This window comes from Panthera pardus, unplaced genomic scaffold, assembly GCF_024362965.1.
Source record: "Panthera pardus isolate Hobbes unplaced genomic scaffold, ASM2436296v1 HiC_scaffold_16, whole genome shotgun sequence".
Classification (NCBI taxonomy): Eukaryota; Metazoa; Chordata; class Mammalia; order Carnivora; family Felidae; genus Panthera; species Panthera pardus.
Window position 1 is genome coordinate 107,508,960 of NW_026526721.1, and position 20,614 is coordinate 107,529,573.

Genomic DNA, 20,614 nt, shown 5'->3' on the forward strand with positions numbered 1-20,614 from the left:
TCTCTCTGACTGTGCCTGCCTATCCGTCTGCCTCTCCATTCTCTGCTTCCTTTTATAGACAGAGTCATGAAAAGCGTATCCACCAGCTATTTACTTCCCATGCCCTCTTCAATCATGCATGAGCTCTCCACCTCCCCAAACTGATCTTTTCAAAGTCATCAGTGACCGCCTTGCTGCTGTATGATTAATTCTTGGACCTCATCTTGCTTGACCTGTGAGCAGCATTTGATAGGGTTGGTCACTCCATCCTCCTTTAAGTAATTTCTTCAGCTGCATTCCAGGACTCTGCATTCTCCTGGGTCTCTGCCTACTGCCCTGACTGCTTCTTTTCAGTTTTCTTGATTGGCTTTTGCTCATTTTCCTGATTTCTTAATGTTGGATTCCCCAGGTCTCGGACCCCGTGCTCTTGTGTCTCATCTATACTCAGTCCCAGGTGTCCTCATCTAGTCTTAAGGCTTAAACAGCATCCGCACGTTGATGACTTTCAAGTCATGTACGTGACCCACGCCTCTTCTCTAAAGTCCAGATTCATACACCCATTTACCTATTTGACCTTTTTGTCTTGGATATCTAACAGGTATCAGAAACAATACAACCAAATCAATCTCCCTTCTCCCCCTCTCTAAATCTTTCCTCCTTCCTTCTCCCACATTTCATTTGCTGGTAGCTGCATCCTTTCCGCTGTTCAAGCAAACCCTCCCACCCCCATCATCTTTGCCTCTCCTCCTTTGTCCTCCACTCCACAAAGAATCAAACAAAGAATCTGCCAGCCTCTACCTTCAAAGCAGAGCCGTAATCTGATCACTTGTCGGCACCTCCTCAGCTGCCATCATGGTCTAGACCCTCTTAGGTTACAAGGATAGTTCTCATGGTGTCAAAAGGTCCAAATACCAGGGCTGCTTTTTCTCATATGTGGGAGAAATCAGGAAGCCTTATTCCCTCCCCAAGTCTCATATTCACATTTCACCATTTCAGACTCATTCTCATGCTGTTACCATTGCCATCTCTAACTTAGTCTTGTTTAGATATTAACATTTTCTGGGAGGAATAATATATGTATTTACATATATATATTATTTATATATATTGCCCCAGAGTATTTAAGGTACATTATAAAAGTACACAAAGTAGGTAACAATAGAAAAAAATAAGCGAGTAAATCAGGCAAAGGGAAAAGAAGGATAGAAAAAAAAAATCCAGATGAAGCTACAGGCGGGTGAGCGTACAAATGCATACAATGAGGTTCTTCACCTTTGCTGAACGTGAGTAACAGGGAAGTTTCTTCCACTAAGGTGTACTTTTATTATCAGATTTGTTTCTGCTTGATGGGCCCCATATGGCATCATGAGCACAGTGGCTCTTTGGGCCTAGAGAGGGAGAGGGCTGTGTTGGGCAGGAAAGGCTCAGAGGAGAAGGGGAGCAATGTTAGTCAGGAAGCCCCTCCTTACCTGAGACCGGGTCTCAACATAATCCTAGTCACTCCTTTAGTGTTCTCCCCAGTCTCCCACCTCCCGGGCCATCCCCACAGGATACCCCCGGTACTTACCAAGACCCAAGCAAGAAACTCTGAGTCCTGATTTTCCAAGATTCCTAGAATAAAAATAAAGCAACACATGGTCATGACTTTGTCAGGTGAAACTATTCACATTTAACTAGGAATACTGTATCTCCCTTTGGACATTGTTTTTGACTAGAGTTGTGGTAAAGACAGAACTGCAGGTGGTTTGTGGTCCTGGGAAGAGTCTTTTGTCTCCATCTGGGTGCTGGGAGGCTCAAAATGTGCTCAGGCTCAGCACAAGATGAAAATGTCCCCCGCTAAATGCAGCTTTTCAGGCCTGAATGATCTTCTTTACCCATTTGTTTACAAATCTATTTTCTCTCTCTCCTTCTAGAATGTGAGTTCCTTGAGGGCAAAATTTGTATTTTATTCACCATCCAGTCATTTATTATTCATTTTCATTTATCACCAGAACCTGACACACAGCATACTCTTAATAAATATTTTGTTGGCTGAGTAACCAACAAACTGATTTCTAAAACAGAATATTATTACTAATGGTTGGGAATTATTAGAAGAATAAATTCAAAATGATCCTTTAGGCTATTTAAACTAACTTACAGATATCTCTTGACCTTTGATGGGGTTATGTCCTGAGAAACCCAACCTAAATTGAAAATATCATAAGTTGAAAACGCATGGAATTCACCTAACCCAGCAGACATCATAGCTTAGCCTAGCCTATCTTAAACATTTATAGAACACTTATGTTAGCCTATAATTGAGCAAAATCATCTAACGCAAAGTCTATTTTATAATAAAGTGTTGAGTATCTCATGTAACTTATTGACTACTATACAGGGAGGAGGAGGAGGAAGGAAGGAGGAAGAGGAAAAAGGAAGAAGAGGAGGAGGAGAAAGAGAAAGAGAAAGAGGAAGAAGGAGGAGGAGAAGAAGGAGGAGAAGAGAAAGGAAGAGGAGGAGAGGAGGGGGAGGAGGAGGAGGAAGAGGAAAAGGAGGAAGAAGAAGAAGGAGGAGGAGGAAGAGGAGGAGGAGGGTTGGACGGGTCTACAATGGTTGCAAGTATATTGGCTATTTACCTTCTTGATTGCAGGGCTGCCCAGGAGCTGTAGCCTCCTGCCCAGTATCATGAGACAGTATCCTAACATGTATTTCTAGCCTGGGAAAAGGTCCAAATTCAAAGTCAGAAGTATGGTTTCTATTGAATGCACATGCCTTTCACACCATCACAAAATCAAAAAAAACCTTAAGTCAAACCATCATAAGTTGGGGGAGCCTCTCATGTCTTTATGAAAGGCTCCATAAAATTGCTACAAGGTCAGATAATGGGGCACCTGGGTGGCTCAGTCGGTTAAGCGTCTAACTGTTGATTTTCGCTCTGGTCATGATCTCTCAGTTCACGGGATTGAGCCCTGCATCAGGCTTTGCGCTGACAATGCAGAGCCTGCTTGGGATTCTCTCTCTCCCTCTCTCTCTCCCTCCCCCTCTCTCTCCTCCTCCCCTTGCTTGTGCTCCTTCTCTCACAAAATAAACAAACACTAAAAAAAACCCTTTTTTTTTTAAAGATCAGATAGTCCTTTTTAAGTGATTATTTTTTCCTTCATCAATCCCTTTGATTTTCATCCCTAAAAGCTTATCAAAAAGAGGGGATATATTTTCACTCTCTAAATAGAGAACTAAGCACTCTAGTCTTCATTGTAAGGAATCCCGTGGAGACCCACACCCATCCCATCTTCCTGCCATTCTGCCAAACAGCTGTCATAGAAGAGATCAAATTCTCAGAGAATGCCTCATAGAACCTTGTAGGGGTCTAATGTGAAGAGGTGAAGCTTAAATAATTGATCGTGGTAAAGTACACCCCTTACTCTCTGATCAGATGCTCTCAGGAGAACACAATCCCCCAGCCCCTGCCCGTTTCTACCCCAAACAAGATAGTACAGACTTTTCCAACTGCCACATAGCTCAGTTCTTCTAAGTGCTCTCTTGATTCTTCCACAGTTTGGCTTCTTTAGAGGCAGTAACTAGTGCTCTCATTTTTGCCTCATTTCTTTCCTCTGTTTATTATTCCTGTCTATAAAATGCTGCCTAAGCAACACATTGAGTTTCATAGCATAGTCCAAAGTGCATTATGCTGCAAGGAGTTGAAAGACCTGGGTCTGTGACCTATTGTTGAAATTAGCCAGGTAACCTCTGGGGTTCAATTTATTCACTGGTAAAATGAAATATTAATGCCTGGGCCATTCATCTAGCATCACGTCTGTGGGATCGGAATGTGATGATGCGTGCTAAGGTGTTGCAGAGCAGATAAATGCAAAGCATAATTATTTTTGGTGTTTTCGGACTCTGCGCCCCCTCTCACAGACCTAGTGCTACGTTTTCCCATTTGAAGTGGGTGAATCCACCTGGAAGGAAACTATTGCATAAATGAGTGAATAGGAGAAAAATAACTGAACTTCTCCCATGAAAATAGTTTGCGTAAGAAATGATCCTTTGAGTAGTTTCTCAGAGAACCACAGGATATAAAATCAGAAGATTTTTCTTTTAGTCTAAAAGTCTGATTTTAAAAGATAGAAATATAGAACCAAAGCTCTATAGTAGGGAGAATAAAAAAGACTACACCAAGACAAAAAAGTGTGTATATATATATATATATATATATATATATATATATGCATATGTATATATATGTGAAATAAATATTAAAAAATAAAATCATAAAAAATTTTAAAAAACATAAGTGCAGTCAACCCTTGAACAACACAGATTTGAACTGCATGGGTCCATCATACGTGGATTTTTTTTTTAAGTAAATACAGTACAGTACTATAAATATATTTTCTCTTCCTTATGATTTTCATAACATTTTCTCCTCTCTAGCTCACCTTACTGTAAAGATACAGTGTATCATACAAAAATATACAAAATATGTGTTGACAGCTTATGTTATCAGTAAGGCTTCCAGTCAACAATAGGCCATTAGCAGTTGGGGTTTTGGGGACTCAGAAATTATACACAGACTTTCAACTGCGCAGGGGGTCTGTGCTCCTAACCTTCACATCGTTCAAGTGTCAACTCTATGTGTGTAACCAACAGTCTTCCAGGTGGAGATATTCAATACTGACGCCTCAGGAAGAACTTACTGAGAGGTCACCACATTCCAAGTGATGTGCAGCTCACGGAGATACAGAGGGGAACCCATTCTGGCTTTCTACCTCCAGGGAGCTCTCTATCCTCTACCTTCTCCGAGGGGCACAGAAAAATATCCACGTAACTACCATATAGTGAGGTATGTCCTCCCTGGATGTCTTTGGAAGAATACGAAAGGGCTATCTCAGACCTGTATTCACGTAACTATGTCGGTGTCATGGGAAAAAAAAAATCTCAGTAAGAATTTCCACCTAATTTTAATCTTTCCATGATTCAGAGGACAAAAGGGAGTGCAGAAAACTGTGCAGAGCAAGACACTGTTGTGACAAAATCAAAGAGGACAAGGTCCTGTCACTGGGTACTTACTGAACAACATCCCAGCACCAAGGTGGGGAGACCTGACCTATTTTCCTTATGACAGTGACTTAGGAAGATAATGATCACTCTGCTATGGGTTTGGAAGACCAAACCTGAGAAACGAGAATTGTCAGCAAAAAACAAGTACTAAATGTGGCCCATTTTCTTGCCATTGATGTTTAAACACCCAGGCCAGCTTTTCCGGAATGAAGGCCTTAGAATATTTTGCGCTATGTGAAAAGTTCCATTACAAATGTGGATCCAGAGGTGACAGATCACGCATTGAGCCTTGGTGTTTTTATTTCCTTTAACTCTCTCTCAGTGTCTTTGTTCTCTACAGGGAATGGTGATGAAACTCAGGTGATTGTTTTTCAAGTGAGAGACATTTTCTGTCTCTCACGGAGCCATATCTGGTCTCTAAATCCACTGCCCTTACTGTGTCCAGGGGTGAGTCTCTGTGAGACTCCTACCTTGTAAGACATTCTTAACACGTGATGATACTTCTCGTTCTGTAGATGTAGAAGGTGGGAGGAACCAGCTCCCTCCAGTTCAGCTCACAGAATTCCGACACAATTTCCGTGATCACGGAAATGAGATGTTGCAATTGTCCACATATTCTGATCTATTTCAGCTCTGCTGGGTAACAGAAATCCAAACACTGGACCTATTTGATCTAATGAGTACAAATGATATTATCAAGGCTTGTTTGTGTGGCTATCACACCAGATGATGGTCAGGTTTACATACCGCGCTAGGCTGTAACAGATGCCACGGAATGTTCTTCACCCCACGTATGGAGTTTTCATAACTACTTCGTGATCTTGCAGGACTTTATGCAACAGAACAGCTTTACAGAATTTCATTTTATTTTCTAGTTCCTCAGCGTTCGCACAATTGAGGCTACATAAACATTCTGTGAACGCATCCAATTTCTAATTAGATTGAATTTCTTTCCCTTTCGATTCAAAATAGTCTCACTGCACCGGTTTACCTATTTTATCTGTGTCAGATATGCCAGAAGGAAGACTCACCGTGTCCATTTTTAGTATCTGCTCTTGTTCAACTCAAAATAAAAGCTCCTCTTTCCCAGGTGAACCTGGGCCGCTCTGCTGCTAATATTAGAAATGAATGACATCAATATGGGGGAACAGGACACTTAGCTTTGTCAGTCAAATGCTGGAAAACCCTAAATCTGAAATCAGAGCTTCAGGAAAGAGTTATCTGGAAAAGGGATACAGGTTCTTGAGAACACCACGATTGCATCTCTCTCTCTCTCTCTCTCTCTCTCTCTCTCTCTCTCTCTTTTCCTGTAGGCAGGACTGTCCCCTCCATGAACGCGTGCCTGAACTTATTTTAAGCCGATGGTTAGTTCTGTGACAGAAGCATTAAATATAATTCCTAGTGGCATTTTGTGAAGCATCCGTCAGGCTCTTTTTGAATTTAAAGCAATAATGGAGCGGTGAGAACTGAAATCAGGGGTCACGTAGGCACAGTATTACAAGCCACTCCCAGGCTGCAGTTCCTTTACAAATCACAGATGCCAAGGGGCGCCCGGGTGGCTTAGTCGGTTAAGCATCCGATTTCAGCTCAGGTCATGATCTCGCGGTTCATGAATTCGAGCCCTGCACAGGGCTTTGTGCTCACAGCTCAGAGCCTGGAGCCTGCTTCAGATCCTGTCTCCCTCTCTCTCTGCCCCTCCCCCATTCATGCTCTGTCTCTTTTTGTCTCTCAAAAATAAATAAATGATAAAAAAGAAAATTTAAACAAATCACAGATGCTAAGAGGGGAAGATCAGCAGCCCACGTGTCTTGTCTTAAATTGTTCGCTCCTGAGTACCCATGTGTTGGACATCATTCACAGTTGTAAACAGCTCGGCAAAGAGGAGTAGCTAGCTAAATTATGTACCTTGCGTTTGGCCAGGAAAGCAACACAACGTCGCCTGGGACACGGGGGATGACTAAAAGCACAGGAGTTTGGCTGGACCTGTTTTCATGTGCTCAGGTCATTCTGTCATCTGCTGGCTCATTTATTGGAACATCTTTCTGATCCCTGAATCACACCCTGCTGTTCTGAGGTGCCTCACCTGGAAGTTACTAGCCAAATCCAGGGGAAGGATTTTTTTTTTTTTTTTTAAGAAATGTACATTTAACCTTTCTTGAAAAACCCAGAGCCAAAGTAGTGTCTGTCTGTCTGTCAGTCAGCTGGTTTTGATGGTTGTACAAGCACACACATTTTGACAGTCGTGAAGGTAACTACAAATGGTAATAATACTTTCTTATGAGGGCATCGTTCATCACTGCTAGTAAGTGAGTAATGACTCATTTGGAAACCACCAGGCACAAAATTGATGTAGCCATGCATTTTGATGACAGACATTGTCATGCAGCGGAATGAAACTGTGTTTCATTCCTACTTTCACTTAAGTAGCAACAAAGTAGAATGGGATTCTATCAGATGCTTTGATTTAATGGTTTCAGTCATTTGTCAGTTGTAAATTCCACCTAGATTCTCATTTTCACTGAATATACAAAATCATCTGCTGACCTATAGATTCTAGAGAAGTCTAAAGAAGCATGGCAAAAAGAGACTTCCCTATACTTAATTAATTAGTTCAGTAGTGATATACCAAGTTTCAGCTATAAACCAAGCCTTGCATTAGGGGTGGGAATGGGCTAAGTAGCAAGATAGTTGCTATTCTCATGGAACTCACATAATAGAAGGGGAAACAGATATTCAATAGTGACTTAATAATCTGATTGTAATGCTAAATAAAAGGACACTATGCCCTAAGTATAAAATTGGGATGTTGGGAAGCTGACCTGGTCTGGATGGTTAGGAAAAGCTTTTCTAGGGAAGAAGCATTTAACCTGAGATCCAAAGGAGGAATAGAAAGTAACTTAATGGAAAGAACAGGGCTTAGCATGCTAGGCAAAGTGAACAGAATGTGCAGATGCTCAGAGGCTGGAGGAAGCATAGGTAATTGAAGAACTAAAAGAAGGACAGGGCAGTGGAAGAGGAGAGTGTCAGTGACTCCAGGGGAGTGGTGGGGTCACAGGAAGAAGATGAAACAGGGTCTTACAGGTTAGGTTATGTTATCAATTTTAGACTTAATAGGACAGAGTTATGGAAAACTACTGGAAAACGTAGAGGAAATGGGTTGAAAGGAAGGCACGAAGAGGAGCTAGGAGGCTACTTTGTTAATCCTGATGAGAAATGATGGTACCTTGAATTCCGATTGAGCAGAGATAGGAGAATGGGGGAAGTTTCCAGATATTCTTAGCAGGCAAACTCTAGAGGACTTGGTGTTTGGTTAAAGATGAGGGTGAAAGAGAAGAAGTAATGGGCCATTCTCAGATTTCCGACTCTGGCAGCTGGGTGAAGAGGGGTGCTTTTCACTGAAGTAGGGTTCATTTAGGAAATAGAAGGGTTTGACTCACCTTTGTGCATTTGGGCAAAGAGATTTGCATGAGATATCCAAGCTAGTTGCCTGGAGCTCAGAGTAAGGAGAGGGTGTTCTGGGTACAGAAGGTAAAAGGGGCCATGGGCTGGGGCCAGCTGTCAAGGGAGAGAGTGTTCAGTGAGAGAAGAGGGGCCAAGCCCAGCCCTGAGAAGCTCCACATTGTGTGTGGCAGAGAGGATGCACGCAGACAAAGGAGACCGAGAAGGAGCGGCAGAGATGTAGAATGGGAAAGTGTTGGTGGAGAAGCCAAAGGTGGAGGTGGTTTCAGTGGGCCGTGAGTGACCAGCAGTGTTGAAGGCTGCAGAGCGATCCAGACCCGGGAGGAGGGAGAAATGCCCTTTCCTGTTCAGCCCTGCGGGGACTGTTGGGACTCCCGCAGCAGTCATCCCGGGGGCCCGAGAATGGGAGGCGTGGAACCATGCTCACCAGCCGCGGGTGACCTTGTGCAGGGTACTTAGCCTTTTGAAGCCTCTCTCCTCAGTCATATGTGCAGATATTAATAGCCCACTACTTTTTTGTTTTTGATGATTAAGTGAGAAAATATAAATGCAGCACCAATGCCAGCATGTTTCAGTGTTCAATAAATGTTAGTTGCTCTCTGCCCTTATTTCCTAGGAAAAAATGGTGCCTTAAACACGAACCCCGGTCGGGTTCTGGTTCTGGTGCCGAAGCTGGTAGGAGGTCACCTCTGTGACTTGCAAGGCCAGCTTCGCTTCCCCGACCTTAGGATCCTCTTTGTGCTTAGACATTGTGCTTAGACACTGCAACCATCCCGAATCTATTATGTGCAAAGTGGGAGTCATTTTGCTAGAATCGTTAGAAAAGTGGGAAGCAGGGGATAAAGATAGATAAAGGAGACAAAGGAGAAGGTGGCACTTTGTTGGCAAAGGCAGTTTGGGGATGTCAGGTGGGTCTGAGGAATTGTGAACAGTTCTTCTGGGATCACCAGGAGGGATGAGATGGAGATATGACATAAGGTTGTACGGATAGGGCTATACACACTTGGGTGTTCTGCAGGGGTGTGGCGGGGACTGAGAAACGGTTGCCCAGGCCTAGTTATTGCTTAAATAAAAGTTATTCTGCTTTTACTATCTCAAGGAACCCAAGACATCAGAATAGCTGGAAATCAAGAACTCAGATTTTCAAATCAGAAGAATCTAGGACCTTTATCTGAGGGGCACATAATTTGGAGGTTCAAGAACTTGGAATGGAAAAGATACGTTTTTGTTTTTCACCACCTTCTCACTGAAATTTAGCATCTCCTGCAATTATGAATATAGGCAAGAAACCATAGAAGTACCTATGTTACTGGTGACTGTGCCACCAACAGAAATTATAGGCATTTTTCTGTCATCATCACAGTTACTTCAGAGAGCTCAAAAAATTACACTCCTCATCCCTGGAAATGGTGGTATTCCACCTGCCCCTAGAGCTGGTTATTTAATATACTAATAAAGAAATGTTTTACTAGGTTAGAAATTTGGATTTTAGGTATTTTGAACTGTATTTCAATTTAATTGGAATCCTGTGTATTTTAGGTTATATACTTAACGGCTATTTTTCTGAGGAGTCTGTAGGCTTCACCAGATTGCTAGAGGGAGGGGTCTATGCATCAAGAATCTTGGATACAGATTAAAGATAAAGGTTGTTTAAAAATGCCTTTGGGCATTCATCTGCCACAAAGCAATGTGGGTTTGCAAGCATCTCTTTCAAACTGGGAGGGAAGACATTCCTGAAAAATATTTGAAAGCAAAATTAAATATGCAAAACCCCACTGCTACTATTTAAAAATGTGTGTAATGTTGTTGAAACTGTTAATGTTCTGGTATCTCTATTTGTTTCATTTTAGTAAGTTAAAAAAGATTTCTTAGGCCCTTACTGGATTTACTTCCAAAATCAGGCCCACTGCTTGCGTTATCTCTGCTTGGACAAAAATCCTGGTCTCTGAGTTCTTACATTACAGGCTTCATCCACCCACCTGCGAGGTGGAAAAGCCATGTTTACCCTCTGAGGAAGAGGAGAGAGGAGAGGATTTGCCAGTCTTGGGGCTCTGGGGCCTTAGCAACAAGTGGCTTGTCTCATGCACAATATTTCTTGTATAAAACACTTCACTTTAATGTGATTTATTCATTCAACAATTTCATATTCCAGTTCATATTTTTGTGTTTGTTTTAATATAAAAGTATGTTTCCTCCCTAAATCTTCAAGCAAGTCTGTTGTCTCAGAGATGCCCCATGTTGGTCCCATGGCTTTACTGGGTGCCCCTGAGCATTCTCTGCTGTCCCAGTTTGAAAGGCCTGGCTATAAACTACTGTCAGTCATTTACACCTTAGTGTGAACAAGATTCAAACCTTTTTCTCACATCACTTTGGAGAGATTTGAAGGAACAGATCAAGAAATAAAGCACTAACTATCTGAGCGAGATGGAGAGGACAATGAAGGTGGGATAGAGGGAGGAAGGAAGCTGGGTGAAGAAAGCAGGCCCTCCAAAGGGAAGAACCCTCTTTGCCCCTTCTAAATTTCATTCAAGATCACATCTCTCCTCATGACGGCATGGTCACACTTTCTTATATATCATACACATACTTGCCATTTTCAAAGCTAAGAAGAGAAAAATCGAAAGGTTTCAAAGTTTTCTTCACCCAAATGGTGATGATTTCTTTTCAAAGAAATTCCACACGGTGAAGCAAAGGTAAAGCTTTCCCTGGCATCTGCTTTGTAAGGAGGGCTATGATTAGTTTCCACTGTAATGAGCCGTGCACCTTTCAAACGCAAAATGTAACAAGAAAGCACCTGCAGTAGGAGCTCCAAGCTCCACAGCCTTTCAGTTCCATTTACTGTGGGTAAATCCATTGCTTTCTGGAGAGAAAGCAAAGTCAGCAATATGATGGAGACGGAGGCACGAACCGGACTGGGGGGCCGGTTGATATTTAGATATGCACTTTAATCAAAAGTAAATGCTTTCAGCCGTAAGGCATCGGTTTGCCTTTCAGTTTCCTTGACAGAGGAATGGAAAATTAATGCCTGTTTTCTCTGTGCGTTCACGTCTTTCACATCTGCTGCCAGGGTGCCATATATCACAGCGCGTATTATACTTCATTCTGCACAAGGTTGTTGCTCCTTCCAGACGGAGCTCTGTGAGGCTCGGGACTGTGTCTAATGCATCTGCTCTTTCCAACACGCAGCACAGGGCTGGGTGCAGAGTAGGTGTTCGGCGATGCTCACGGTGGGTGCTCTGATGCCAGTGTTGGCTGCGGCTGAAGACTGCATTGTCACTTGCTTGTTTTGCTCTTGTTGGCTAGGGACGCTCTGTGGTTTACTGGAAAACACCAGCCAGCACAGTGCAGTGGTGGAGTATGACACAGAGCACAAGTGCCTCTGCCACGTCCTACGGGTGAAGCCCTGGGAAAGTTACGGAATCTCTCCGTGCCCCATCTGTTCCTGGTGATAATAATAGCAACTACCTCCCAGGGTTGTCGTGAGGATTAAAGCATTTAAGGCAGTGCTTGGCACATCGTGGTAGATGCTGTCTAAGTGCAAGCTGTTATCACACAGACACAGGTTGGAATTCAAGCTGTGGTCCTGGGCATCTCGTTTCACCTCGTACAGGTTCCCTCTTCCATAAAATGAGTTTCTCCGCTCTCCCTGAGGAGAGGGACACAGTGGACGTTGAGGCCTCTCACTCTTTTTTTTCCAACCGATACAGGTGTTAGGGCTGCTTCTCCTAATCTCACAAGAGGCCGGAGCTTAGGAACCTGCTTAGCAGGATGCTTTCTGTCCTGACCCATACCTTTCCTCTTCTGCCCCTTGCCCTTCTGCTAAATCCTGCCCTCTGGCATTTACAGCCTCAGAGCCTGGGGGGAGGGGGGGGGGAGCTAAAGGAGGAGTCACGACCAGGGTCTACTTCTATGCTCAGTCTTAATCTTACTCTTTCTTCCAGCCAGCTCAGCATTTTAAACCACCTACATCCCGACTTCTCCGTAGCTACTACCCGGGCAGACCCTTGTGCCCAAAGGCTCCCTACCTGCTCTTTGGCCTCTAGGTTCTCTGCTGTTCTTTGATCAGCCTTACCACCTTCTTATTTGTATGCAGTAACTATTGTTCATGTCCTATCACCTTTCCTCAGTTACAAACTACTCAATAGGATCCAAGCCTGATCTGTGATTGACTTTATAACAAAACATGTTGCGCTATGAGGTACAAGTAAATATTTCACTGACTAAATGAATGTTCAAATGACTAAGTCTGAGGAGCCTTTCTTACCTCCTTGATGCGAACTTCCAGAGTTAGATATTATTTTAGTCCTAATTGTTTTGTGTTTAGATTGACCATAAAGATTCAATTGGCCTACTAAACATCATGGTGCAATAAGGCATTAAAAAGAAACAAAAGGCATGCATATTAGAAAGGAGTAACTAAAACTCTCATTGCAGACCACACGATTGTCTATGTAGAAAAATCCCAAATAATTTACGAAAAGGCTCCTAGAACTAATAAGTGAATTTAGCTAGTTTGAGGATATAACGTCAATATATAAAAGTCAAGTGTATTCCTAGCAATAAATGACTGGAATTTGAGATTTAAAAAAAAACAAAAAACCAAAAAAACACTACTTGCAATAGCAGCCCCAAACTGAAATATTTGTTTACAAATCTATAAAAACATGGTCAGTATCTATATGCTGAAAATGACAAAACACTGAAGAAATGAGAAGACCTAACTAAATGGAGAGATACTCCAAGTTGATGGCTTGCAAGACAATATTGCGAAGATGTCAATTTCTGTCAATTTGGTGTTTGAAGTAAATATAATCCTAATTCCTATCCTAGCAATTTGTTTTATAGACATCAAGGTGATTCTTAAATATATATGGTAAGGTGAAGAAAACGGAATTATGCAAAACAATTTTTTTTTTTTTAATTTGAGAGAGAGAGAGAGGGAGTAGGGGAGAGGGGCAGAGGGGGGGGGAGAGAGAGAGAGAGAGAGAGAGAGAGAGAGAGAGAGAGAGAGAGAGAGAGAACACCCCAAGCAGGCTCCACACTCAGCTCAGAGCCCAACTCGGGGCTCAATCCCACGTCCCTGTGTTCATGACCTGAGCCGATTTTAAGGGTTGGACACCCAACCGACTGAGCCACCCAGGCGCTCCTCGAAACAATTTTAAAAAGAAGACCAAAGTTGGAATGACTCACAGTACCTGATTTCAAGATTTTACATAAAGCTAGAGTAATCAAAGTGGTGCGGTATTGTTAAAAGGAACGAAGCACATAAAAATGGAACAGAATAGACGGTAAGTGGAGCAGAATAAACAGGCCAGAAATAGCCCCATGAGTATAGTCAACTGATTTTTGACAAAGGTGCAAAGATAATTCATTGGAGAAAGGATAGTCCTTGCAAGAAATAAGGCTAGAACAATTGTTATATGGAAGAAAATGAATAAGGTTACAAGCCTCACACCTTATACCAAAATTAAAATGGATCATACATCTAAGTGTAAAACAAAACCACAAAACTTTTAGGAGAAAAAAATGAGAAAAATCTCTGAGACTTTAGGTTTGGCAAGAGTTTTTAGATATAGTACCAAAAGGATGATCCATTAAAAACACTGAAAAGTTGGGCTTTACAAAAATGTAAAAGTCTTGCTCCATGAAAGGAACCAGTGGGAAAAATGAAAAGACAAACTGCGCTGCAAAAACCCACTAAAAGATGGCCAGCGTACTGAACAGCACTTCACCAAAGAAGATATTTGGATGGCAAACAAGCACATGAAAAAATGCTTGGCATCATTAGACACTGGAGAAATACAAATTAAAACCATAATGAGATACCACTACATGCTTGTTCGAATGTATAAGATAAAAACAAAACCAAAAGCGAACACAATGCCAAGCATTGCTGGTGGAAATGCGAAATGAGACAGCCCTCTTAATCATTTTGAGAGTTTCTTACAAAGTTAAATATACCCATACCGAATGACTCCACAATTCCACTCCTAGGTATCTACTCAGGTGAACCAAAAACTTATGTTCACACAAACAGCTAGAGGCAAATGTTTATAGCAGCTTTATTCATAATCACCCCAAAGTGGAAACCACCCAGATACCCGTCAACTGATGAATGGATAAAACAAGTAGGGAACGTTCACACAGTGGAATATTATTCAACAATAAAAAGAAATGAAGTTTTGATTCATGATTCACACGATAACATGAATGCATTTTATTTTATTTTATTTTTTAATATATGAAATTTATTGTCAAATTGGTTTCCATACAACACCCAGTGCTCATCCCAAAAGGTGCCCTCCTCAATACCCATCACCCACCCTCCCCTCCCTCCCAGCCCCCATCAACCCTCAGTTTGTTCTCAGTTTTTAACAGTCTCTTATGCTTTGGCTCTCTCCCACTCTAACCTCTTTTTTTTTTCCCCCTCCCCTCCCCCATGGGTTTCTGTTAAGTTTCTCAGGATCCACATAAGAGTGAAACCATATGGTATCTGTCTTTCTCTGTATGGCTTATTTCACTTAGCATCACACTCTCCAGTTCCATCCACGTTGCTACAAAGGGCCATATTTCATTCTTTCTCATTGCCACGTAGTATTCCATTGTGTATATAAACCACAATTTCTTTATCCAATGAATGCATTTTAAATGCATTTTGCTAAATGAAAGAAGCTAGGCTTCCAAAGCTACGTATTGTCTGAGTCTACTTATATAACATTCTGGAAAAGACTATAAGGACAGAAAACATGAATAATTACTAGGGGTTGGAGGTGAGCGGAGAGGACCGCAAAGAGGCGGTATGAGGGAATTGTGTGTGGGGGGGTGGTTATTGAAATGTTCTGTATGTTACACTGTGGTGGCCTGACTGCAATTATCAAAATCCATACAACTGTGAGAACACAAAAAGTGAATTTGACTCCATGCAAATTAAAAAAAAAAATCTACCAGGCTGTCAGAGGAACCCAAGACGATATGCACACTGTGAGAAACGAATGTAACTGTATGGACAAAAAAAAAAACAAACCTGACTTCACTAACTTCAGAAGAGTCTTTTGACTGGAGACCATAAGGCTAAGAATAAAAAGAAATGTACCCAAACACTGAACTCTAGTCGCCAAATTTGTTTCTCGTGGGGGCAAGAGTAATTCTGAAGTTACGGCTGACAAACAAGAAATGTAGTGAGTGAACAGTAGACCCAGAAATGGAACAAAAACAGGAGAAAATTGAGGACCCCTTGAGGCCAACATCCCTGTATCATTTAATTTCATTTTATCTGTAAATACCCTCATATCGCCAGAACATTGGTTTTTGTTTGTTTGCTTGCTTTTTTTACTTTCTAATTCAGCAAATGTTTACTCAGAAGCTGCAAGGATGCATCAAGAGTTAGTAACTGACAAGCAACTAACAAGAGTTAGATGAGGATAAATGAAGTCTCTTTCTCTTCGGAATCATAGATAAGGGCGCCTGGGTGGCTCAGTTGGTGGAGTGTTAGTCTCTTCATCTCAGCTCAGGTCCTGATCCCGGGCTGTGGGATCAAGTCACACTTCAGGCTCCGTGCACGGAGCCTGCAGCCTACTTAAGATTCTCTCTCTCTCCCTCTCTGTTCTCTCCCCTGCTCATGCTCTTTCTCTAAAATAGATAGCTAGATAATTCGGTAGCTAGACAGATAGAATACAGATAAAAAAACCAAAAAACAAAAAAACCTGTCCTGGTGGCTGTGAAAATGGAATGCAGTTGGCCCAGGGATGGGAGCCAGGACTTACAAGGCTATTCACAACCAGCTTCACTGCTCTCTATCCTACTCATAGGATAGCCGTTATAAATGGCTAATGATTGGTCAGGCTTAAGTTCTGGTTTCAGTTCATCTTCATTCTTCCACCTCTACTTTGGTCTTTGTATTCTTTTTGATATCTTAGTTTGCTATGTCTCCGAGTGGGGACATTGCATCTCATTTGATGGTGTCAGCCGTGCAGTAACACCAACAGGGATCTGTGCCTGTCACTCAAAGAACACCCGCCACAGCCATGAGAATTTCTCTCTGTGCCAATCCTTTCTGACTTTATTTCATACAAAGGGGAAGCTCTTTCTTACAGATCCATGAAAAGATCATGAAAGGAAGGGAGAGAAGACCACCAGTCTCTCGTGAAACTGTAAGGAATCAGATGAATACGTTCTTTAGGATCATAAAACAAAAATCTTATTGAAATCCTCTTGAAAATGGAATCAAAGCTACCTTTCCTTGGGCTTGGGTAAAGTTTTACGCATGCAAATAATTTTTAAAAATTGACTTCAGGCATTTTAAATTAATCACTGCGTGGCAGCTATGGAACTCTGTGAAATAACTTTGCCTTATGCTTTTGTGAATTAATCCATCCTAGGAAACTAAAGTAATTAATTTCAGTTGGTTAAACTCAATAGTGGTACTTCATTCAAGTTGACTGACTTAACTGGTTCTAAGCAAGATTTAGATAACAGAAATTCATAGGATAGTGCCAATATCGATGGCAAAAGTAGCTGGGGACCTGACAATTCTTTGATGTGGCCCCAAAGAAATCAGTTTCCAACACCAGAATGACCATCATATGACAAGAAGGAAAATCATTATGGAAAGTACGTGCAATGGCAGTCAAATAGCTGCTTATTTTAATAAAACTCCAATGAAGCCTAATTTTTTGACAATTCAATGTTGTCAGTTGAGGAAAGCTTTGGATCCACTTTGTACCTTCCTGGGTGTTTGACATCTACATCTTTGACTTTTAAAGTGGAAAAGCACAGGACACATGGGTGGCTTGGTTGGTTGAGCGATGGACTTCAGCTCAGGTCATGATCTCCAGGCTGGTGAGCTTGAGATCCACTGGGCTCGCTGTCGTCAGCACGGAGCCACTTGAGATCCTCTGTCCCCTCACTCTCTGCCCCTCACCCCCCTCTCAAAAATGAACAAACATCAAAATAAGTAAATAAAATGGAAAAGCACAGCTAATTATATTTTTCACTTATTAGGTAAACAGAAACATGCTTTAGTTATTTTCCCTATACCTGAACTCAGCTTAATTTTTTTTTTTTTTAACGTTTATTTATTTTTGAGACAGAGAGAGACAGAGCATGAACGGGGGAGGGTCACAGAGAGGGAGACACAGAATCTGAAACAGGCTCCAGGCTCCGAGCTGTCAGCACATAGCCTGACGCGGGGCTTGAACTCACGGACCGTGAGATCAGGACCTGAGCCGAAGTCGGCCGCTTAAACGACTGAGCCACCCAGGCGCCCCTGAACTCAGCTTAATGATAGCAAATATTTATAGGGCACCTATCACATGCCAGCTTCACGCTAGGTGCTTTTATACATAATTCAAGCATATAAAGGCCAGTAGTCTTTCCAAGTAGACTCTCTTGGGTCCGTTTCATCTGGGAGGAAATGGAGGCTGAGAGAGGCGAAATAAGGAGCCAAGGCCCCACACATCTGGCGCTGGGCAGGGCTGGGGCAGAATTCTGTCTGTCACTCAGGTGTGTGTTCTTCCACTGCACCTCGCTGCCTTCATGTGGCCTGTCCAACTGAAATGACCCAACCATCACCTGTTTCCTAGAGGGATTATCAACAGGACTGGGGTCTCTGCCTGGGTTGGATCATTTTTGGAGACCTAGAGAAGAGAGAAAAGGAGTTTCTGTGGCTCCTGCTAGGCATGCACACCCGCTCCTGACGTCTGTTCTGGATCCCCCACACCCTGACGGCCACTTTCCACAGTCTCCCCGTGGTGGGTGCCATGGCAGCGGTGGGGCCTGTGAACTGCCACTCAGCTCAGGCTTCTCCCCATCAGCCTTCACATAGAGACAGCAGGGGAAGAAAATAGAAGAAAATGTACAACTCACATTGGTTCAAAATGCAACAGAACTTTGGAAAAGGGAAAAAAAAAATGAAGTCATCTTCATGCTTTGCTGAGTGGAGATGGGATGACCAATGGGGCCTAAACAGACCTTATTCACAACTTGTGGGGTGTGGGGACAAGGGCTTGGAAAGGGGAACAGAAAGGAAAGTTGGAAAGAGCTGAGGTTGTCTTGTCTGAAAAAGAAGACTGGACCAAGAATGATTTTTAGTGTAATTCAATCCAACAAACACTTTGGAACTACTGCAGGCCAAGGAGCTCAGGACATAAACCTGACTAAACTGGATCTCCAAAGCAGATTATTCATTTGTCCAGTAGATGTTTATTGAGCACCTACTGTTAAGGCAGGCACTCTTCCAGGCAGTGAACAAAACAGATCGAGTGCCTGACCTCATAAAGCTTACGTTCTACTGGGGCAGTCCACAGCGATCAAGTGGCACAGAAATAACTTCAGTGAATAAGCTGCTTTCAAAGCATGATGCTGGAAAATGGCAGCCACTCTGAGGAGGTGACCTCTGAGCAGGGACCTGAAGGACAGGAAGGAACCAGCCTTAAAAAGATCTCGGGGAAGAATTCTAGGCAGACAGATAAGGCCCTGAGGTAGGGACACATTTAAGGAGAAGAAAGGAGGTGAGTATGGTGGAGGTGTGTGTGTGTGTGTGTGTGTGTGTGTGTGTGTGTGTGTGTAAGAGAGAGAGAGAGAGAGAGCGAGAACGAGAGCGAGAGCGAGAGAGAGCGCTGAGGTTAGAGAGGGATGGCAGCCAGGACTTACAAGGCTATTAGCAACCAACTTCACTGCTCTCTGTCCAGGCACAGGAGAGAGAAATGGTCCCACAATTGCTCTGGTCTGTATACTAAGAGCTATTTTATTGAAATAGAGCTGTAAACAGAGCAGACTAACCTTCCCCAGAGAACTTTTGGAAGAGGACTGATATATGATGGATCAGGCTTCACTGGGGGCCAGGCCATGCCTCCCCTCATTGCTGAGGTTTTGGTGTTTGGAACCGACGGTTGCCTCATTGCACACATCTGGGGACACATTTTATCCTACGTGCATAACCTCCTCTTCCCAATTGTACAGTTCAGTGGTCCTGTCTTGGGCTCCCGCTTCCCCTCTGCATACCTCTTTCCTTTACAGTATTCTCCCTTGCCCCTTCTGGTCTCAAGTATCTTCAGTTCTCAGGCTCTGTCTCCTGTCTCTTTATCAAATTCCACACTCAGGAAAGTCTGAACAACTCTTTCTCACTAAGGTGTAAAAGACCAACAGGACAGAGTACTGCCTGGGGTACTCTATGGTCCTGAGGAATTAGGAAGAATGGCTCTTTGCATTTGCATCTGTTTGGAATGCTTTCCTCACATTTCACTCAATGTTTTCACCCAAGACCCAGCCCCAAAATTCCTCTCATGGAGTCTTCCTAGGGATGAGCTAATTACTTCTTTCACAGAGCTTGCGGCTCAACTCTGCTTTTCCTGTGTTATTGTGTGTTGTCTGGATGATCTGTCTGCCCACAAGCTCATGGACTTGTTGAGGATAGATTCCATGCTTCATGAATCTGTTCCCAGGCCTTGGCATGATGATGCCAGGCTCATTGCGACTGACTGACCTAGGAGACGGGAAGGCTCTTAAGAGCTGGTTACTTTGATCACAGTAGGCTATGGTCTTCACAGAGTTAAGTTGAATTAAGACTTTTTAGAAAATCTTCCTTCCTTGATAGTCCTGCCTTTACAATTTTTAGTTCTTCAATATTATAAGTATTGCTGCTTAGATTTCTACCAATTTAAGATGCATTTGTTGACAAATTCCCTCTTTTAAAATCCAAATACTCCAGGGGCGCCTGGGTGGCTCAGTCAGTTGAGCGTCCAACTTCGGCTCAGGTCATGATCTCATTGTCCGTGAGTTTGAGCCCCATGTCAGGCTCTGTGCTGACAGCTCAGACCCTGGAGCCTGCTTTGGATTCTGTGTCTCCCTCTCTCTGCCCTTCCCCCACTCATGCCCTGTCTCTCTCTGTCAAAAATTAATAAACATTAAAAAAATATATAAAATCCAAATATTCCAAATAGGATTAAGTCCATTCATTTATACACATTTATTGTGTCACTGCTCTGTGTTAAATATTGTCCCATTGCCCACACCAAAATACTGAGGAGTTTACAAGGAAATGCTTTTCTTCCACATAATGAATCAAGAGTCCCAAGTCAAGACCTGATAATCCTACTTCTTTTTCTTTTTAAGTTTTATTTATTTAAGTAACCTC

The 20,614-nt window shown here is 42.6% G+C and overlaps 1 protein-coding gene across 5 annotated transcripts in view; it reads right to left on the minus strand.

The window, feature by feature from the left end:
• The window catches only part of KCNAB1 (potassium voltage-gated channel subfamily A regulatory beta subunit 1), a 411,162-nt gene that overhangs the window by 119,175 nt on the left and 271,373 nt on the right, over nt 1–20,614 (minus strand). For all 5 annotated transcript variants that reach the window (XM_019440230.2, XM_019440216.2, XM_019440219.2 and 2 more), the window contains exon 2: nt 1,547–1,590. In XM_019440230.2, coding sequence (XP_019295775.1) covers nt 1,547–1,590 — 44 coding nt within the window. The remainder of the gene's footprint in view (nt 1–1,546; nt 1,591–20,614) is intronic.